We start from the raw sequence: 21,975 nt of genomic DNA on the forward strand, positions 1-21,975 counted from the left end.
ATTGGCGGGAAAGCTTTTTCTGAACCCAGCTGAAGAGACAGAATGCAGTATTTAAAAGCCTCGCCTCACGGAGACAAGAATTGAGCGGTCGTCAAGCCAACGAATTGCCAGCCAAACTAGTCTCAAAATGGCATCGGTTCTTGTCTGGATAGCAACAGCGACACGAGAGCCCAACGATGTGTCAACTGTCCACACAATCCGGCAAATTTATCAGAAAATGGAGGAGGGTTCGATGGTAAACAATCCACGGCTGCAAGGTTGAAATCACTCCCGGAGGGCTAATTACTGAGTAATTAGACGCGAACACAAAGTCCATCAAAGGTCGACTTGATCCTATACTCTGTCCTGTTTTGATTTGAGGTTTATATCCCTGGGATGACAAAATTAGTTTCGGATAACGTATGTATGTAAGTAGAGAACAGGCTGGAACTAGAAAGCTAAAACAAAAAAATTGTCATCTCACTATATACATGATATATATTTTTCTGACCTATTATTCTCTACATACAGGGGAGAATGTATGGCTTGAAATTATTTCCGTGGAGATTTTATTATACTTTCATTATGGGTCCATAAAAGCGTAAACTTCGCAGTGATGGAGGTGTCACCCCTTTCCTGTATAATGTAAATATAAAGTGGACCTATCTATCCCCTGCCTCCCGTGACACAGCATCCGTAAGACCTTTATTGTTTCCCCGTAGCCTTATCGACGCATTGATTACAGCAACTAACAGGTTTTACATTCTTTAGATGACTTTTTCCACTAAGTCCTCAGATCTTGGAAGATCGCGCAGTCATCATTGAACAAGAGGTATCATGTTATCTATATAGAGAGGTTGGACCATGCAGTTGCCAGGTTCAGTTCAATTGGAAGACACAAAAGAGAGAGATTTTTATCAAAAAGAGGGGAAAAAATAAATGAAAGCTTCTTCCTTTTCTCTTTATTTTTGCGGGGGTGGGAAGGAGGTGGAAAAATGAAAATCATCATGAGGTACATGTACATTAAAAAAAAAATTCACGATAATACACTTGAAAATCGTCTAGATTTAGATTGCAATCTTATACCATGTTCAAGATAACTTTGGTTAATTGAGTAAAATCAGACGAAAATATGCTCATTGAGTAAAGGCGGGGTCTTATAGATTTTGGTTAATTTGAAAACGTCACGAGCTCCGACAGCAACAACGAGTAAACGTCGAAATCATGCTACAAACGATGAAAGCGGGCTCCGTTTAATATATCGGGCCTACACGGATCCTCCTCTACTCAATATCTTAGTGAGTGAACAGACAGAACGTAAGTTTGGATTTTTTTGGTCATTATCCTGCAACGCAGACAAAATTCTATTTTCTCTCGTTCAAAAAAAACACAAAAAAACCCAAAGCAAAGTAAAACCGAAGAAACAATGGCCAATCAAAATTTTTGTAAAAAAAAAAAACCTCAACATCTACAGGTCTCTTTCCTATGAAAAGGAATCATAATCTATATTTTTCAATCACGTACAGGTGTAGCGATTGATGCAGAAGTGCGCCTCCTACGTCATAACGCCACCAGGAGTATGACACAGAGGTATAGATCTCTGAAATTCTGCAAAAATCTTACCGAAAAAATTTCAATTGTGTCACATTCAAGGTGGCTGAATAATTTTCATGTCATTCATGTTTTCTCTCTAGTTAAACAAAGTACCATTATGCATATTGCACTATTATTTGAAGCCGACTTCTTAGCTTCTTAGCTTCTTAGCTTCCCCAACTACTAGCTGCATGGTTCTACTTCAGTTCACTTCCTTTCCGATGACGCTTTTGTTAATTGCAATGGCGGCGAATACATACATCTTACCTTATGGGCCACGGAACCGGGGTGCGTGTGTGTGTGGAAGGGGGGGGGGGGGATGAGGGGGCTGCAGTCCCCTCACCCCCCCCCCCCCCTCCACACACACACTTACACACGCACTTTTGGCTTGCCAAAAAAAAGGGGGAAAACCACAATACCCATGAATTTCAATTTCCAAAGATTCCGCCCTTAGATTCTTCCCGGCTAAGCAAGCGGGGGGGGGGGGGGGGGGGGATCCGGAGGGTTAGGGTTAGGGTTGGGGTGGGAGGGGGACCTTGACCCCCCAGTACCGTAGGCCCCTCCCCCCACGAAAAAAAACGGTCCGCGGCCCCTGTAACCTACCAGATAATGATCACGTGATCGGAACGAACTTGAAGCACAATACATGAAGATTGACGCCTTCCTTCCGCAGGTCGAATTATTTGGGGGGTTCGTATCAGAATCTTGTTACAAGGGTAAAGTTTGAGTGTCCTTGAGTGCTTGTCGCGACTCCTACACTGACCTGGTTGATAACTCAGTGATAACCGATTCAAGAGCATAAGTAATGACGTAGGAAGTTTGTCGATTCGATCCGATGATAACAGTTCTAGATACCCAACGCCCTTTGTCCAGTAAAAGCGGGCATCAGCATTTAACACACAATGCACTCTGAGAAAGACGCATTAGAATAGCTGTGCATCACACCTATCAGACATGAATTTGAGTAATTACGCAGTGCATGCTGCATGCTATTAGGATTAGAACCAACAATTGTTGTCGGGCGGAAGCTCGGTGATCTATAGTGGAGATGACGCCTGTCCAGAGATCAGGAGGTCGTAGGTTCGAATCCTGCTTGAGTATGTACGCCCATGATTTGTTATCATGGCTACTACTAAAACACTGACCAATTCAGTGCTTATTTACGTCGATGTAGGACAATTTGTCAATCAGTTGCATCCTGTCAGACAGTATCAAATCACAGAAAATATATTGAGCCGATGGCACACAATTTGACGCCAGATTAATATACTGTATTTCTGACACTTTTTTCGCACCCATTCCTTCCCGGTCAGCCTCATCTCGATCTATATCTATGACAACTAAGACAAATAACCATTATAAACAGGCTTCTACACAAAAGCATAATATCATTATATTAAGAACAACGAAATCGTAAAACAAGTATAGAATCTTTTCTACATTCTTAATATTATTTGTTAAATACTATGCATCTAGGCTTATCAATTTTTGCATGTGTTTGATACCTTATCTCGATGTATGCAGAATATACATATTGCTATTTTATTTGCTTGTTCTGTACACTTATATTCTTTATTGTTAAATGAAAATGAAAATGGATCGAATGAAATAAAAGAATCTGGAAGTCTTGGCAATAACACAGTAATACGTTGTCGGGGTTTTTTATGTGCGTATGGTAACGGCGAAAAATTTGAACGGATAATATAACTTTAAGTCGAAGCAGACTAGGATAAACATCGCCTTTGCAGACATCCTAATCACATCTAAAACGAACACACACACACACACACACACACACACACACACACACACACACACGCACACACACGTGCACACGCATACACACACATAATACATCTGTTACCGAAGCGACAGGAATATAAGGAGTGCATAATAAGCCTACGCACAATGCTAAAGCGTTACACATTTGGCGCAACTTCACTACCCCGAATAGAATAATTGACCAAACCAAAGTCTTGACGTCAAATGATTGTGACTCATATTGGAAAATCAATATACAAGTTCAATTTCAATTTCAATTCCAACTCAATATAATTCAATTTCAATTCAATGTTTATGTTCATACGCTGAAACCTCCCGATACATATTAAGCCAATGATGTATTCGCTGCTCATAGCAGTCAACAAACTGAACAAAGGCAAGAAGCAAAGTCAATCATGTCAATGATCAAAAATATCTTTATTCACAATAAGCATACTTAATGGATAATTTCCAGCACATTATGTGAAATCTGTATATATATATATATATATATATATATATACATATACATATACATATATATATATATATATATATATATATATATACTTTATATATGCATGGTTCACATAAATACTGGACCGTGATTGCTCATAATTCAATCACGTGACAATGCAGAGAGGGTCGAAATTTTTCTATTGCGAGCAGGTCAGGTAATTAGATACACAAATTTTAGAATTTGACTGGCTGCCGACCCGTCGCGCCGGGGCTACAAAATGAAATGATGTGTATTTATGTCGACCATACCATATAACCAATATTGCCTTGTCCACCGTTATAACATTGATAATACATGTACTTGACAATCCCTTAGGAATTATCTCTTCGAGACAATATTTTCTCTCAGTGCTGCGCGCTAAGGAAATATCTTTGGAAAGCTATAACTCTCGTTGGGATATCAAAATGTTACACCTCTAGAAAGGCAATACACATTATCTCCATAATCTGCATTATAGGAATAATGATACATATAATGTATATATACGTGTATATATGTAGATATATACACACATATGTGATTTTATAAACACGTGTGTGTGTGTGTGTGTGTGTGTGTGTGTGTGTTGCTGTTGATATTTTTATTAGTCTGTGTGAATATAAATGCCCGTGGAGGTTCATTATCTTTGTATCAATTTTATCATTCAATATTTCATAAATATTTTATATAAAACACAAGTTGCAGCTTCCGAGATGAGAGGTATATGCAAATTAATTATTGGAATAAAAATCCAACAGGCACTGGCGATCAACTCACACACGCTGCTTTTACAATGAATCGGTTCGTTCAGGTTGTGGCATTTGGCCCTGACTAATACCTAAACCATTATTATTGTCATGTTCGTAGCCGTATAAACCAACTGTCTGTAGACAGCAGACAACACCAACCGATTGTTCCATCTGCCAAACACATATGTTTACACGTATAGATAGTCGATATTTAAACATGCGCATGAAGAATTTCCAGATAAATGCAATGTGTTAATCTTTGGTATATGCTATGCCGCCTCTCCCGCCCAGAATAAAGAAAAAAAATCTCCTGACTTTCTTTTTTCTCTTTCTTTGTGGATTTTTTTTCCAGATTAGAAGATCTACTTATTATGATGTATCTAAACGACTCAAAAACTTTCAAAACGCTCAATGCGAAAAAATTTGACCTTAATCTTGGTTGGACCAAATCAACTGTAAACCAACAAAACAAAAATCAAACACTTGGTTGCTACCAGCATTAGAACTTTACAAATGTTCTTGATGGTGGGAAAAAAGGTCTCATATTGTTCAACGAAATATCCTCTCCAAGTTTCTAATGTTTCTTTAGTTAAGCGGGATGAGTCGCTGGTATTGGACTGGTTTTAATATTAAGATACTGAATCTCATCTAGTCAACAGGAACAGGTGAATTAAACTTCTCATTGCAAGATGTCCCCCCCCCCACACTAAAACCCTCCCAACAACAACCTCAAATTGGAATATATTCATTTTCATATTGGTCAAGTTCAACCATTATTGAGTGAGATCAGAATACTTCACAGAAGTGAAGGGTTCTCAGTTTCATCTTCAATGATGGCATGCTCTTCGGATGTGATCTCTGACAGTCTGACTGAAGGTACCCCTCTCGGCACCAACGACAAACTCCTCACGTGCGTTACCAATGGAGATATAAGACCCTAAAGTCCAGATAGGGTTAATCGGACACGTCTATCGTGGCAAAGTCGTCGGTCATTTCGCGGAATTCGGGTTCAGCGTCAGTTGGTTCCAGGAGCTCCAACCAGTACGACAGTTTTTTCGTCTTGGTCCAGCTGCTGTTATCAAACTTGGCTAGATCTGAAAAAAAAAGGAAAGAAAAGAGGAGTAATCCGGTAATATATATAGATACATGTCCCTGTTGATGCTGTATACGAGAGTGAAAAAGGAAACTGGACAACATGTTTGGAAGTATCATTTCGACACACAAATCAAAGCATAGTCGCTAAAACTTTTTTCTGCCCATAATGAATTCAATTTTTAGAATTTACCCTCATCAACTGGTGTCTCTTGAAACAAAGTCCAAGTAAGCTTTATTGAAATGCAGAATATGTTTTCAGAACCTTAGATAATGATAATTATTACCTATGTCCCATGGTGTGTGCCATGTTCTGGCTTTGTAAATAATTATAATTCACTTAAACCCGCTGGGGGCTTTCTATTGATCTTGAAATGCGAAAAAAATGTTTTGAGAAACATTTAATCTGTGAATTATTACCTATATCCCCACAGGCCTGATGTGTGCCATGTTCTGGCTCTGGTTGCATTAACTCAGGAGACCCGGGGGCTTTGTATTGATACTTACACAGTCCTGGTTCGGTGATGAGGAGTTCTCCGTTTTCAGGGACCATGTGACTATTGTACTTCTCCAGCTTCATAATCGGCGTCTTCTTTCCGTTCTCGTCAACGCGGTCGATGCCGAATTTGATGTCGCTCACGTCTGTCTGGAATTCGTACCTTCTCAGGCCAACGAGCAACGGGGAGGGGGGGGGGGCAGGTAGAGATAGCGAGAGAGAGGGAGAGAGGGATATGACATAGGGAGGAAAGGAAGAGGAATAAACAAAGCCAGTTAACATCATCGTGCATTGTTTTTTGGGGGTTTTTTTTTTGCAGCTTAAGTGACTCTGCAAAGTGAGGCGTTAGAGGCAACTTTTTTCCCGATAGAAAAGCATTGACAAAACTATCACACAACAATGCCTGACTGACTGACTAAATTAGCATGGCATGGAATGCTACAACCTTTAGTGATATCTGCAAGATGAAAATCAAATAAGGTACAGGCCTACCTGAGAACACTGTCGGGTTTTTTGATTTCATGCTTCAATTCGACGGTACCGCCTCTCGACACTTCCTTCATGGTGAGAGTGTGGGGAGGCTCGCGATCCTTCAGGTAAAACGACTCCGGGACCTTGCCGCCAGGTTTGACCTGAAAGCGAAAAAAGAAGCTGAAAATCATTTGAAAGCAAAGTAAAACGACCTGTTTCACCATTTAGGTTTCGTCAGAAATGGTAGATGTCAATACGAAATTATCGCATAGTTTATCAGTCACCATGTTGTTTATTGCGGAGTAATTCTTGATTCCATCATTATCATCATCATGAAATTACCTGTATGTAGGAAAATGTCCAAGTTTTATGTACATTCCCGTCACTTGATAGGACCGTCTTAGGCAAAGATAGTGACAGATATCTTATCGAGAAAATTTTGTGACTTTACATTCAGATTTCTTTCTCATTGATTGTTTCCTTGACAATCATGACACGAGGAAACATTGTAGTCCCATTTGCACGAAATGTTATAATTTTGTGTCACATTTTGGATTCCCACCGCCAGATATGCTGCATAACATACTCAACACCCATTACTGTGTAAGACCTTGATTTCCACCTTGTTATGGGTGAAAACTCACCAAGGTCTCGCATTTGGGATTTCCATCGGGATCAGTCAAAGTCCCGCCCCAGTGTGCGGGAAGCTGATCGGCATCGATGTATTTCAGGAGTTCTTCTTTCCAACCACCTAAAAAAATGAATGAAATAACGACATACAGTCATATGTATGAACGGTTTTACCGCATAAATATTTAGTAGTCATCTGCTATTTAGCGATAGGAAGAGCATGTTAAAAACTTTGAAAGATGTACAAGAGAGGGCGTATATGTTGTTAAGGTTGACGGGGAGCGCAGTGTGATATTTGTTCTTTCTCGTTACAGCAGAATAATCGTTATACAACTGGTCGACACAAATAACGTGGATGGTTCCATGACATTTGCTTCTGCGACAATTGCGCCCATGAAATGTATGCAAGCTAAGCCAAACATGATTTATACCCACAAACATATAACCCTAACCCTAAGTCCTTGGAGAAAATCAGACCGGAACAATTGTCGCAGGAGCAAATGTCGTGTCACCAACGTTGATAAGCCCCATCAGGTTCTATAGATTAAAGAACACAATTATTGCTCACGCACGAGGAGCCTTCCCAAAGGTTCGAAATGCAAGGGCATAGCAAAACAAGCTCATTGTCTTAAATCGGTTTGATCAAGAAGTTGTATTGTCGCTGAAACTCTTCTTTATTTTGGAAAGGCGGTATCAAACATTGGTTCCGGTCTTCTGTTTTGTTTGTTTGTTGTTTTTTGTTGTTGTAATCGTTACGTGTCATTATTTCACGTGATTTCCATCTCCAGCTCCACCTCTGGGGCACAACGCAAAACAGGTCGCGCGCGTGTGTCTGCGGTCATGGCTTACTTCCGAGAACTTGGATCTTTTTCCTCGTGTCCTCTCGCAGGAACGGTTTGATGAGGGAGTATGCCAAGGGGAAAATCTTCGGGGCGTTGACAATGAACAATCTGTGGATGAGCTCCGGATAGTGCTGCTCCTCGATCACGGCCACCTGTAATGTGCGGTCCGAGGACATAGAGGGAGAATCGATATTACCCCGAGGAATAATGATAATAATGATATGGAAAATTTATATAGCGCTTAAGACAAACAGGAATAACTGCAACAAGCTATTTTATCCTTTATTTCACTTTGTCGAGCAGTGTCATGCTTTACTGTATATGACTATCATCGTAATACCGTCATTCAACTTTGTTGTTATACTTTGTATTTCTTTTCAGCGTTCTACTTATTTTCTCAGAGGCGATTGTTTATTATTCTTTTCTTATTAACTATTCTTATAAGAACATGATCATGAACCAAGAACATTCGTGTTTGATTAATCCATGCTTGTTTTATTGTTTCCATGCCCATGACAATTTCACAAGAATGGTTTGACCGTCATACCTTCTGAAGAGCGTCTACACCAGGCTTCCACAAATGGTGAATACCAAGCTTTTCGAGGTCAATGACGGCGGTTACTCCTTCGATACGACGACCATATTTCTACAGAAGAGAAAAAGAAGAATAGGAATATTACAACGTAGCCTAACATTTAACCACCATCAGTGTATTAATGAAAGGGGAAAGGAAAATACCGCAAGGAGCACTGAGTGATAAAATTGTCATGAGCCATTGACTACATTACGAAAATGTGCAGTTATTTTGACCTACCTCCTATTAAAGAAATATAGTTTTGATACTAAATGACAGACACAAATCTTAACGCATTGACCATACGTAATAACAAATATATTCAAATAACATTGGCCCAATTAGACCAAATTTTAACGATCTTTTGTATTAATATCAACAAATTACTTAGAAGAGCAATATATTCTGTTGTTTTTTGGGGGTGGATTTTTTATCACATTCAAAATCACGACTCACAATTAAAAGTATGAAAGAAATTAAGTCTATTCAATTTTTTAGGGAACGCCGTTTCTGTATCATCATGATATCGCATGCACGAACGACGTTTTGCTTCTTACCTCCAGGGACATCTGGTCCTGTTGCTGCCCCAGCTCCTCATTGTAGTAGATGTTTGTCTTAAGAATGTCACTGACCTTCGCTGAGTACATGATTCCTGAAGATAAACATAAAATTAAATCGTATTAACCCTCTCTGTGCCCCAGAGCCAAATGTGAACACATTTCACACACGTATCTGTATGGACAGGACATAAACGTGGTATACAGAGAGTTAAAGTGCGTGGTACAGGAATTCTATGTGCATGATGTAATCTGTGCAGAATTGTACACGTCTTGATATTCAAGGCTGCTACTGGTAAACAGGCAAGTATTCGAGGACGTTTTTCTTTCATTTTGATTTTGTTACACATCATTTTAAGTACGTTAATCTGCTCTATTTCAAACCCAATCTCTGTAGAAAGTTATCTCGAAAAGTCTTTAATGACTGTTGAGAGCACATGCACAAGCATTCTCGTTGACTTTATGTTGAAGTTACATGTATTTATCTTTTGAATTCACTTCTTTTTCTTAGTTATAATCAAACTCACCTTTGGGATCTAAATTTCCAACATCTGCGACGTAGAGAATATGTCCTTCCTTGTCCATACCGGTGACACCTCCAGCCCAATACTTGACAAAAACCTGTATAGAATCATGGAGAATGCAATGTCTTCATGATTATCATTAAAGCCTGACGACACTGTCTCAAAAGCATTAATGTGCCATGTATTCGATATCACGAAACATACTGGCCGCAGATACCAGTATGCGCATTTCGATCATGCCTATAGAAAGTACTTATCGGTATCGCTGGTTCACAGACTCCATGAAATTCTGAAATTCAACATTTGAAAGCATAATTCTGCATGTTTATCTGATATACAGCAACTCTACATGATTTTTAAACGTGTTAAATTGGATTTTTGCTGAAACCGGTGTGTCCCGCAAATACTCCAGGGGCTGTTATACGAATATCATACAACAGAACCATTGACCATAGTGGTATTGTTGGGACCGCCGAGTTGGTACCCAAGACAGAGTTAAACTCTAAAGGACACAAGAAGAAACCAGGCAACCAGTCATTTCGATGGTTCATGTCTAAAAACTAGTCTTTTATTCAAACTCGCAAGATTACACGACTATGACACGCCAGTGCTCATTCCAAGACTGCCTTTTACTCCGGTCAGGGTCCCAAGATATACTCCTCAACACTCACTCTTAATTTCTTACAACATCAAAGCATCATTCATCACCTTCTTGTATACAATGACTGTATTCTACAGTGACCGTCACCAATGACCTGTAGCGGCAGGAAGTATTATTTCCATGTAAATCAGTTACCAAATAGGGGTCCCACCCCTTGGTCGCCCTCAAGAAAAGTACTGTGTTTAAATAGGTATGGCACCCCCAAATCCCTTAGATAATCCCCCTGAGGAGAGGGGTAACATTGTGCCACACCAGCAGTTGGCACATCATCCTTTGTGAGGCAAGGACCACTTGCACCCCAGCAGAGATGTGTAGTGAAAAAGTCTGTGAAGTCAGGGACGGATAACAGTCGGTAAGTTATAACTCTGTCCAACTTTCTATATATTTGAGATGTGGCTGATCAAAGGCAGTTGCACGAAACATCAAATGTTATATTTTAGTCAATATTATTGTCTGTATATAGTATCTGTGTTCCTCATGCACAAAAAGGTTACATAGCAGAGGAGAGAATAAGAAGAAAGACATCTCGCAGATTGATATGATTCGTTCAACCTTTCTCTAGTAAATATTGGTTGAGTATATGAGTGATTTAGCTGCTATATCTGTTAGCAGATATATAGGCAGAATCAAAAGCTATGTTATGTCTTATATTGTTGCAATGAAGTGTCCTACTGTAGATGTAAGTTTGCTCCGGATACTATATGAAATGTGAATTGGCTTGCAGGAGCAGAGTGTAGTATATAACAAGTGCTGTGTGAACAGCTCCTAGCTGTAATCTCAGCTTTTAACCTTGTGTGTGAACATGACAGTATGAGTCACAGTGTATTGTATATAGCATGCTGTAAGAACAAAGAGAATACGATGCCCAAAGTTTGATACAAGTTCAGGTGTATGGGGCAGTGTAGGTGGACAATGTCATTGTCCAGCCAAGAGGCAGTAAAACCCTCTGTACATAAATCGAGATTAGTTTAGCTTTTCAGACCCAGTTGCAGCATACTTTGCTTGTGGAGTTGGGTAGATGGCATATATCCTACAATTTAACTTACGACGTAGTTGTGGTATAATGAAAGGATTCTTCATTATGCACTCTTTATTTTCTATGAGCACATAAGCTCAGATGTAGTGAAGAAAAAGGCGAATTTTACCTTTCTATCGTGTTATGGGTCTGTGGTGTAGAATAGTTCACCTCCTACAGAAGTTGTGTAGGAGCATCTTAATTGTATGTGCCTCTTCCAATGTTTGGGTTTGTAGCAGAGCAGGAAGGGATTAGCTCACTACGAAAAGAGGTCTGAACGAACAGGCTCTTTGTTTTATCACAGTTTTGCCTCTCCTCCTATGTTCTGTACCTTGCTTCAGCCTTCTCTCTCTCTCTCTCTCTCTTCCAATTAATCCTCCATTTCCTTCTTTCTTGCACTAAATGTAGTGTACTGTGGAAGTTGTTATCTAATTTATGCAATGCTGGAAGAAGCTTGCAAGTTTCGATGTTAGTGAAAGAATACACTGACTCAGTTGAGCCAGGAGTATTTAGGCTATGTATATACTGCGCAAATTGTATGTGCACTGTTGAATAAGGTAACAGAATTAGTTGAATTGAAGAAGAAACAAAGAATTGTAACAGAGTACAAAGAATGCAAACGTTATTATGTATTTGTATTGTATTTTTTCTGTTCACTTGCAGTGAACCACGCTTATGTGCAGCTGATGCTTACACATGCCAGCTCGACGCTGCTAAAGAAGAACGCCAATAAAGATGCTATTAGTGTTTGAATAGTAAAGAAATTGGTGCCTGTGATCATTGGGCTCGTCGAGTGGAGAGTCTGATTGGTGCACGCGTGCGTTTGGACTGAATCTTAACCACTTCTGTGTAGAAGGCTCGCTTGAGTGCGAGATAACGCTACAGACCATTTGTGGTCTGGTCTGGGGACATGGAGTCTACTTGGGGGTGATAAACTCTAGGGGCTCGTCCGTGGTAAGGGGAAAGGAAGAACCACAGATACAAACAATGTTCTCATTTAATGTGTCCGCCCGTAAGACTTGCCCTACCAACTTTCAAGTGGAGTCCCAATTTGCCTAACTCTGGGGCCGTAACAGTATTTTACCCTCAGCGGTCAGCACATTCTCCACATTCATTGATAAATCAACTGGAAACTGGGCAAATAAACTATACAGGTATAAAATTCTGTTCCTCGAAAGGTAGAGCGAGTTTGAATACATACATCTGGAATGTTGTACCACTCCAATATCGTGTCGACTTTGTTCTCTTTTCTCCATTCCAAGTCCTGCAAGAAAAAAAAATTCTGTTACACTCTGTTGCACATCCGTTTTAGAGTAATCTTCGTACAGTGCATGGATAGCTAAACGGACCTTCGGATCTCAAGGTCTCAAGTACCATGAGTAAAAAGGTGTTTTCAAAGTATTCAAGCATTCTTGTCTCTTGCACATTTGGTTCCTTTAATAATGAAAAAAGACACACACAAACACACACGAAAATGCCCAAGCGAAATTATAAGTAGCGAAATATTTGCATTTTTTCCTTCTGTTTTCACTGCTTCATCACAATATTCACTGTCCACAAAACGCAGATATGTCGTATAGGCATTCACTACATATCTAAAACTGAGGAGTTTGTGACACGTGTGGCTTTTACAAACACAGAACACAACCCGTATATATATATATATATATATATATATATAATATTATATATATATATATATATATATATATATATATATATATATGATATTATATATGCATGCATATCTTTAATCAAGTCTTATTGGATGAATTGATATGGAAACAGAGTATACTGTGATACATCTTGTTTTTGTTTACTCTACACTGGACACATCCTGACAACAAATTAACTTTGCAAATCTCATTACAATGTTTGCAATCATTATCCGTTCCAATGACTTTAGTTACCATAGGAACGGCTTAAAACTCGTAACTGATTGGCTATTCCTTGGCTGCTGCAGCCCTTGTTTTGTATCATTGCACTCTACAGTGACCGCAAATATATTTTAAAACTGCCTTAAAGACGCATTCCAGTCCATGTTTTCATTCACCAAATTCATTTTTCTCTTACCAAGATTAGTGATTACAATTCCTCACGTGTTTTCGCAGAGTAATTGTTACACGTGGATATGAAAGATAGGGGAACAAACTCTAACGACCAAGAAAAGGGAAAAAAAAAGCTACTTAAAACCCAAACATAAACTTTAACATAATAACTTTATCAGCTGGAGCCGTGTATTTGCACACGAGTGGACTTTACTCCACAGTTAAGAAAGGGCATGGCGCTGGTGAATAAAGGTGTTACGCGCGCCATAAAATTGCCTTCTTGATTGATAGATAACTCATTAAGATTCTGCTATCTGGGCGTGGCTTCCGGCAACAAAATCTAACGTTTACAGGAAGGTAAATCCCACAAAAGACAACCCCTCCGCCCCACACACATTGTGATGAAATTGCTTCTTGCCAATTTCCCTATAGTTTACTCGCTGCTATGCTCATATAACATTATTTCATTTGCGGTTTCGTTATCTTTAATTTTAAAAACCTCTTGAAAGTGAAGAAACTTGATAGTATGAGTGACGCAGTTTTGGGTAAAATCAAAAGGCAAATCAAAAATAATTTCACGAAAAACAAGATGCAAAAGTGTTTTGTAGAAGATTCATGTTGAGATGTATAGTAGATACGCAGAAAACGAGTGAATCCTGTCTATTATCTATGAGAAAGGGTTCCATATGAAAAAGAATTATCTGATATTATTAATATATATATATATGTCTTTCATAGTATTTTGAATTTTAATGTTATCCCATGGATGGACCCACACCCCCACACTGATAAGACTCTTTTGCTTGTTTTTTTTTCAGTGTATAAATGATAAGTATTCAGACTGTTATAATGGATAGAGTCCCTGTTGTGAACAGATGGCACATATCCTGTATTGATACATCATAGTATAGTGTATACGCAGAAAACGAGTGAATCCTGTCTATTATCTATGAGAAAGGGTTCCATATGAAAAAGAATAATCTGACATTATTAATATATATATGTCTTTCATGTGAACAGATGGCACATATCCTGTATTGATACATCATAGTATAGTGTATACGCAGAAAACGAGTGAATCCTGTCTATTATCTATGAGAAAGGGTTCCATATGAAAAAGAATAATCTGACATTATTAATATATATATGTCTTTCATGTGAACAGATGGCACATATCCTGTATTGATACATCTTTCTCAAAAGTGATGGTATTGGGGAACCAGATCCTCATTTTAGTATGACATGATTGTTTGTGTGTAAGGTATACATACACATAAATAACATGTACGTGATGGGTGCGTGTATACAACATGTGAATACGTACGTACTTTTGTGACGGGAGTTCAGTTTTTTTTTTCTCTCTTTCCTTTTACTATTTTGTCCTTTTCTTTTCTTTCCTATACAGTGTATTGTTTATTACGACCAACTGCCCTCTCGGAAATGTTTACAGGGGTCATTATTATTAGCACTGTTAGCATTATCATTGTTAATACCATTGTTGCTACCATACTTGACAGGAGAGATCATGGACATGGTATTAACATGTGACATACAATGTATATAAAAATATCGTCTTAACATTACATTTCATATAATATACATGAATACACATACATCCATCATTCTCATGCATAAATGCAATAAGTACGGTCTTTCATTACACGTTCGAAGAGGAAATGAATGAAAATGAGTACCCGCAATCATGTATAAAAATATTATACATGCACGTGAATCTCCACGTATTGTCCTCCAAACTACAATACGTGTACGTACCTTGCGGAACATCTGCTCTGCCTTTTTTAAGTCAAACCTGCGTGCTGGACAAGAAATGAATGAACATTACACGTCTCTCTCAGTTTGGAGTACGCGAGGATTTGGGTGTGATAATGAATGGCTGTACATGATGAGCAAACAGGTAATATTTCTCCAATTCATCGTAATGATATCAGCAGGGATGATACGTTTGTATAATAAAATCATAGATATTTTAGAAATAAACGCAATGAAAAAAAAATTGAATAGAGCTGAACAGATGAAGGACACACTGTATCTACGGAATGATGAGATTTATCACTATCTCAATGTCGCGGGGGTCTTCTAGAATGCCTGAATTGGTAGACTGTTTCATTCATATACATATATTACAACAATGATATGCTGAACTTAATATTTAATTCTCTTGTGATTAACACATTCGTAGTCTGGCATGAGATAAAAATTTCATTTATCTTTGGGCATAAGGCTATCTTTAATACGTTAAGGCAAAAGCTGTAACGTGTTTTGCTGTTATTTTAAGCAAAATTTTCTTTCAATATGATCCATCATGATACATGATCATTAACAGCTTTGCAGTATCACATTTTACGTCTCGCTATTTCCTCGTGGCTATCATGTTAAACAGAAGTAACAGCAGATGTCATATTCATTCACCCATGCACCAAAACGAGAGGCCCAGCAAAGGGGACATTTTGCTCTCTTCATCACTACTAAAATAATGCTATAGAAAGATTAGTACTAAGCACAAATCAGGGAGACATATTTCTCCGCTATTAACTGTACAAAGAAAATATAAGCATATCTTACCTCGCAGAAATTTGAGTAACAGCATATCATCGTGCTTGGGAGCCAAAACATCCTTTAGGTTCTCCTTGAACTATACAAATCAGATCAAGCGACATTATAAAACGGAACTTTTTTGTGTCAGTGGTTTTTTTTTTTTTTTTTTTTTTTTTTTTAGTAAAAAAAGAACAAGAGGTATCGAAAGAAGAAAAGAAAAATATCCCAAAATGTGATTGTATATGAATTTTTATTCTCGGTTTTACACTTTATTGTTTCATGCTGCAGTTGTACACGCAGCCATATTGGATTTTTAATGTTACTTACATACTCGTTATAACAACAACGACTCTTTCTGCATCATTGTTAGATGTTTCGATCAATCATAGAGCTGGACATTTTAAATAACTCCACCAACTCCAGTCAAAATAGACATAAGCCCGATGACACATTCTGTGATGTCCTACATACTAGTAATAGCCACTATTCCCTTGAGGAATTCCTCAAAGCTCCAAATCTATACAGTATTTCTGAGTGGACTGGTTTGAGATATTCTTCATCGTACATCGATATACTGTTCTGATCCACAACTCAAAATACACATAGGCATACAGCTAGTCTTTTAATACCGTCCAACATTGTTTCTCCCTCACTCTACTTCTCTCTCTCTTTCTGCCGTATGTCGGTTGATCTCTTTGTATCTATCGGATTACCAAAAATGGTAAACAAAAACCAGGATTTTGCAGTCACGCTTGAAATAATATTGACATCATAACCTAGAATACACACGGCCTGTTTATACATGTATACTCATTCACACAAACACACGCACGCACAGACACACACACACATCGCCATGCATTACATTTTCGTATTTTAATCCTCCTATGGCTAGCTGACTTACCAGTGTCTCCATTCACTGGCTTCAGAATACTGAGTATCTCCTTGAATCTTTTGATAGTGAAGTATGTGCCTCCCGCAACCTCAGATCGCCTCAGAAAGGTCGTTTGCATTGCCGTGTGGTTAAGAATAAGTTTTATGGAGAGCGATCTTTTGGTCACGCTACCCTTTCACTGGGGAATTCTATTCAATTTTACGTAAAGGACTCAGCCACAAGTTAAAGGTCGAAGTGAAACCGTGTTTATCCCCCCCCCAAAAAAAAAAAAACAAAAAAAAAACATTTCGAAGGAGTTGATAGTATCTCTGCATACATATATAACTTTTTGACTTTTTCGTCAAACACAGCACAGAAATAATCAATGGCAATGATAGGTGCTGTATAAAGAGTGTAATGATTATACTAACTTACATCTCTCTCTCTTGATCGTGCAAATATGGTAGTACATTTTAATAATATGATAGACACTTGCTTGAGAGAGCACAGTTAGCTTCATGAATACATCGTCGCATATACAATAGGTACAATAAATCCTGCCCTTACCCCACGTTAATAAGTGGACGGATAGAAAAATGTAGAAAAATAACCGTTGCTATAAAATAATATATACTATCGTATCTCGCTTACCTTGGCTAGTTTTTCCTTCTGCTTCTCGTTTAAATCTCCCGGGCGACCACTCATGTTGATACCCTCTCGGTCAAAAAGAACCAGCTAATATTGTTCTCAATACTATTATTAATCAAATCACTGGCGTTCGGAAGCCTACAATAAATAGTGGTGACTGAAATTGCTGTGGGAAGGAATGTATGTATGTAGGCCTATGCCCTTCGAGGCAAATGAACGAAAAGACGTTAAACGTGCTAAATTCAGCACGGCGACTCTGTAATTAGATCTACGTCATGCAAATCGGAGACATACGGGTCGTGCTCACGCTTTGGATTCCCTCTGCTCAAACGACAAAGTCCGGGCTGCTTGATAAGTGAATGATTAGCCATCATACCGCCATGTTTACAATAGATAGACCTACCTATGCGGCATATCGGAGTATAGTACTCGAAGTGTGCGAGGTAAGCATACAAAGAGAAATAGCTCCGATGACGTAAGGCAAATACGACTCGAGTGGAAACTCATCCCAGGTCTGTGAAAGACGGCGGTATGGACTAAAGTGACCCAGCGGATGGTGGTACGTGTAGAGGACACACACACAAACACACAAACACGTAAAGCAGCAGATAAATATGTCAAGATCAAGGGTCAGAAGTCTAGTACCACGTACTTGTTTGATCTAATTGTACAGTCATCAGACCACTCGCAAATTTACACGAACAGACGGATCTCAAAATCACGATTCTACTTATCCGACTTTAGACGGCACTTATAATGATGAATATATAGAGAGATCAAAGTGAGAAGATTTCAAGCATTCATAAACACTGTATCAATATTTCGTGTGTGGATACACTGCATTTTTTACATTCGAGCACGGAGTTTGGATTGTTTAACTGCATGTTATTACTACCATTTTTTAAACCAATACGATCATTTTTAAATCAATATCAAAAACTGAGCGTTCTTTCATTAACTATCCGCCCTTCAACTCTTTTTTTCCGGCGGGGGGGGGGGGGGGGGGGGGGGGGGAGGGGGGACGGGAATGTGACTGGTATGGCGTACTTGAAGCAACTCCATGAAGTGGTTCTTTCATCAATCCTTTCATACAGTCATCGGCACTCAGACCATTATCCGTATACATGTACATATCTTTTTCGAAGGGGCAGTAGGTGTGGAGGGGCAGGGTAGGCTTAATTATTATTGTAGTGCGTTGACCTCGGAATAAAACCTGAGAAAGGGCATCGGAAGAACAAAGTAGGCTACTGAAAGATAATGTCATGACAAGAATAAGCATTTGCGTACAATTATGTTCTTTTATATCATTATGTCTTTACAATGACAATCCCGAAAACCTTTGTATTTGGCGATTCACTCCACAATAATGAAGAACTCTTCAATCTTGATCAGTCTTGTCTCCGCTGTTCACGACTACAGTAGGCCTATTCATCCATACATTTCCCTTTTTTTCCAAATCAAGTTTATGGCAGACTGCACATAAACGCGCATATCTCAATAATAACATATTTTTATTTGACAATAAACATATTATATGAATAGCACTAAGCAATATCAGGCTAAACATTAAACAAAAATATGATAAATGACGGAGATAGTGGATATGAAACAAACAAAAAATAAAAGTTACGGAATTACTGAATAAGTCTTCACATAGTCTGTAGAAACAGTGATATTGGGAGCGATCTAGTACATATTACTTTAATGAACAAACCAGAGGTGGAGATCTAGTGTCATTGTTCTAAAACTCTTGGATTGGTCAGTGCATGAAACTCAGTTTTGTTCAATTAGCAATTATAACTTCAAAATTTGATACGATATTACAAATCTTACTGATGCTTCCTCATACAGCACATCCCGAGGTAATGTGAAGGATATTGTAAGGGTTTTAAGGTCTTATGGACAGGACTTTCTCCAGCCTTCCTTACAGCCTTTAGGCCTGCAAACGCAGAGACTCCAACTCTCCCGCTTTCGACGGGAGATCTCCAGCCGAAAGCCAATTTTTGCAAAATCTCCCGTTCTCCTGCTTGAGATGTAATTTCTCCCGCCCTGGCTCTGTGTCGCCCGCTTGAAATGATATCGTACCTAGTATCATCGTAAGAGGGAATGTCAAAAAATAAGCATGAGATAGCACGACAGAGCATCTGGAACCCTAAAGCTTCCTGGACCCAGGTCGCAAGGGACTTCGCGCACATAAATTTGGAGTCTCCCGTTTGCAAGGGGTTTCAGGCGGGAGAATCTCCAGATCAGAAGGTGCTTCGGGTTGGAGTCTCTGCAAACGATGGCCAAAAAGTGGCTTTAAAAAGGCTCAACTGGCAACTATCGTATATAAAGCGAATCTTAACTTTTTAAAAAGAAAGTATACGTCCTGAAAATATCCCACATGAAATTTACCCAGAAAATCTAATCGGGAACATGCTCAAATCAAAATGGCGTCTTAAGAACTGCAATTTTGCTAGAGTAATTGTCACTTCGACATCTGTAATAATAAAGATGGAATATTTCGGAAAGGAAGTGATTCTAGCTGCAGTAATGCTATTTCTCATTTAGCTCAGGTCATCAGACATCAAGTATGCTCATTTTCAGTTGAGCTGGTGAGTTGTACGCATACCAATAGCGTTTCTATAGCAACCTTACACTGACGTAGTAGAAATAAACAAAAATTCCATCATAATTGTCATTTAATTTGTTGAAATATAATAAGAATGTCTAAATATATGTTTTTTGATGTGTCTTGTTGGTTTCAGCGAAGTCCCAAACCAATTTCCGTCTTAATCATGTGTTAATATGGGGGAAATATAGTCATTGCCATGGTAACTCTATCATGAAAAAACCCTTAATGAGAAAATGTAATTCTTTCTCCGCAAATAGTTATCAGTTAAGCTTAACAACTTTCAAATAAGTAGGTGCCAGTAAAAATATCCAGTCACTAAATGACTCAACTCATATTAAGGGTAACCATGGTCACCAAATGCAATTATTTCCATGGTAACGAGAAAGAACTCGGAAAACAGGTTTATAGGCAATGGAATGAGAGTACAATTTCAACATATCGGTCAAGTGTCACTTTGCTTGTGTATTCTATCTATTAAAATATACTAATATGGATGCCACACTTGAGGTAAAGAACTATGTGACGATCATGTGCATACTCCGCCTGGTGAGCACTCAGCCTGATCTGGTCTTCCATAGGGACAGGGCCATGCAGCTGCAAGGTCAGGTGCGCAATACAGTGGGCATGCCTTTGTTTGCCTTTCCATACAGTGCAGCCATATAGTGCAGCCATGTCATTTGTCATTATTCTAGTGACCCTTTCTCAGGTACTGTGCAGTCATAGCCATTGGAATCGCCCAACTGCAACATGAACATGGCAGTAGGAGCTTGATAGATGCTTATGGAATGTGTCCTAGCTATGATGAGTTGAGGCGACTTCAAACAGCATCTGCAGAAGAACAACTATCACGTTCTGAAAGGCAAGTGTACATGCCACGAGGGATACTCCCGATAACAGCAGGAGGTGTTCTTATCCAGGAAGGCGACGACAATATCGACACAAATGTTGAGACTGTAGACGGCAAGAACATTTACCATTCCGTGGGAAGGGTAGTATTCCAAGAGCAGAGATCATCAGTCGGATTTGTCGACAGTAGCACTAAGCTGCAGCGTATTGATCGACGATCTCTTGAACGCAAAGATAATTCTGTCTTGAAGCCTCTGCCATTCAATAGGCCAACAAGTCGTCCAGAACCCAAGCGTGTACATAACATCGCCAAGATAATGTCCCAGGAAATAGACAGCTTTGAAATGTTCCATGTCTCTACAGATCTCACTTGGGCTCTGCTCCGCCAATTTCCACGGGGTTGCTTACCAATTCCCAAGATTGTTCACTCAGTACACACCCAGATCGTTCCAATTTGGACCGGTTTCAACGCACAGACATCAGAGTACGATGCAAAGTCTGTAATGATGGCCTCCTATTTGCCCATTACAGAAACTTCTCCTTCTGATATGGCTACAGTGTACACAACTCTCAAGGGCAAGGATCTAGCTGAGAAATGTGGGCAGGATTCTCATGTGCACACATTCGATCAACATGTAGTTGTACGCTGTAGCACAGATGGTCAAACACAGCCGAAGACAAGAATTCCCCAACCTTGCGATCAGGCTAGGCGGGTTTCACAATCTTTCAACCTTCATCGCTTCCATTGGAAAATTGTGGGGTGATGCTGGATTGAAGGACATGTTGGCTGATTACCACACATACGCCCCAAACACAGTTGAGAGCATGCTAGCTGGAAAGCAATTCCACCGTGCTACAAGGGGTCTCACACTTGTATAGAAGCTCTGGTCCACATCTTCATTTCCAATTTCCTGAAGTGAGAACGATCGTCAAGAAACGGTGGTGG

At 39.2% G+C, this 21,975-nt stretch overlaps 1 protein-coding gene across 1 annotated transcript; it reads right to left on the reverse strand.

The window, feature by feature from the left end:
• Positions 1-5,455: 5,455 nt before the first annotated feature.
• On the reverse strand, positions 5,456-17,676 carry LOC139712797 (SEC14-like protein 2). The gene is made up of 12 exons (XM_071624588.1): positions 17,573-17,676; positions 16,075-16,144; positions 15,265-15,308; positions 12,645-12,707; positions 9,771-9,864; positions 9,244-9,338; positions 8,660-8,758; positions 8,120-8,264; positions 7,285-7,391; positions 6,662-6,801; positions 6,181-6,332; positions 5,456-5,675 (listed from the first exon to the last, which is right to left on the reverse strand). Exons 1-12 carry the CDS (start codon positions 17,624-17,626, stop codon positions 5,536-5,538), a joined length of 1,203 nt encoding a protein of 400 aa, XP_071480689.1. The 5' UTR covers positions 17,627-17,676; the 3' UTR covers positions 5,456-5,535.
• Positions 17,677-21,975: the final 4,299 nt, after the last annotated feature.

This window comes from Diadema antillarum, unplaced genomic scaffold, assembly GCF_040938485.1.
Source record: "Diadema antillarum isolate AM-2024a unplaced genomic scaffold, OU_Dant_1.0 seq00001860_RagTag, whole genome shotgun sequence".
Lineage (NCBI taxonomy): Eukaryota > Metazoa > Echinodermata > Echinoidea > Diadematoida > Diadematidae > Diadema > Diadema antillarum.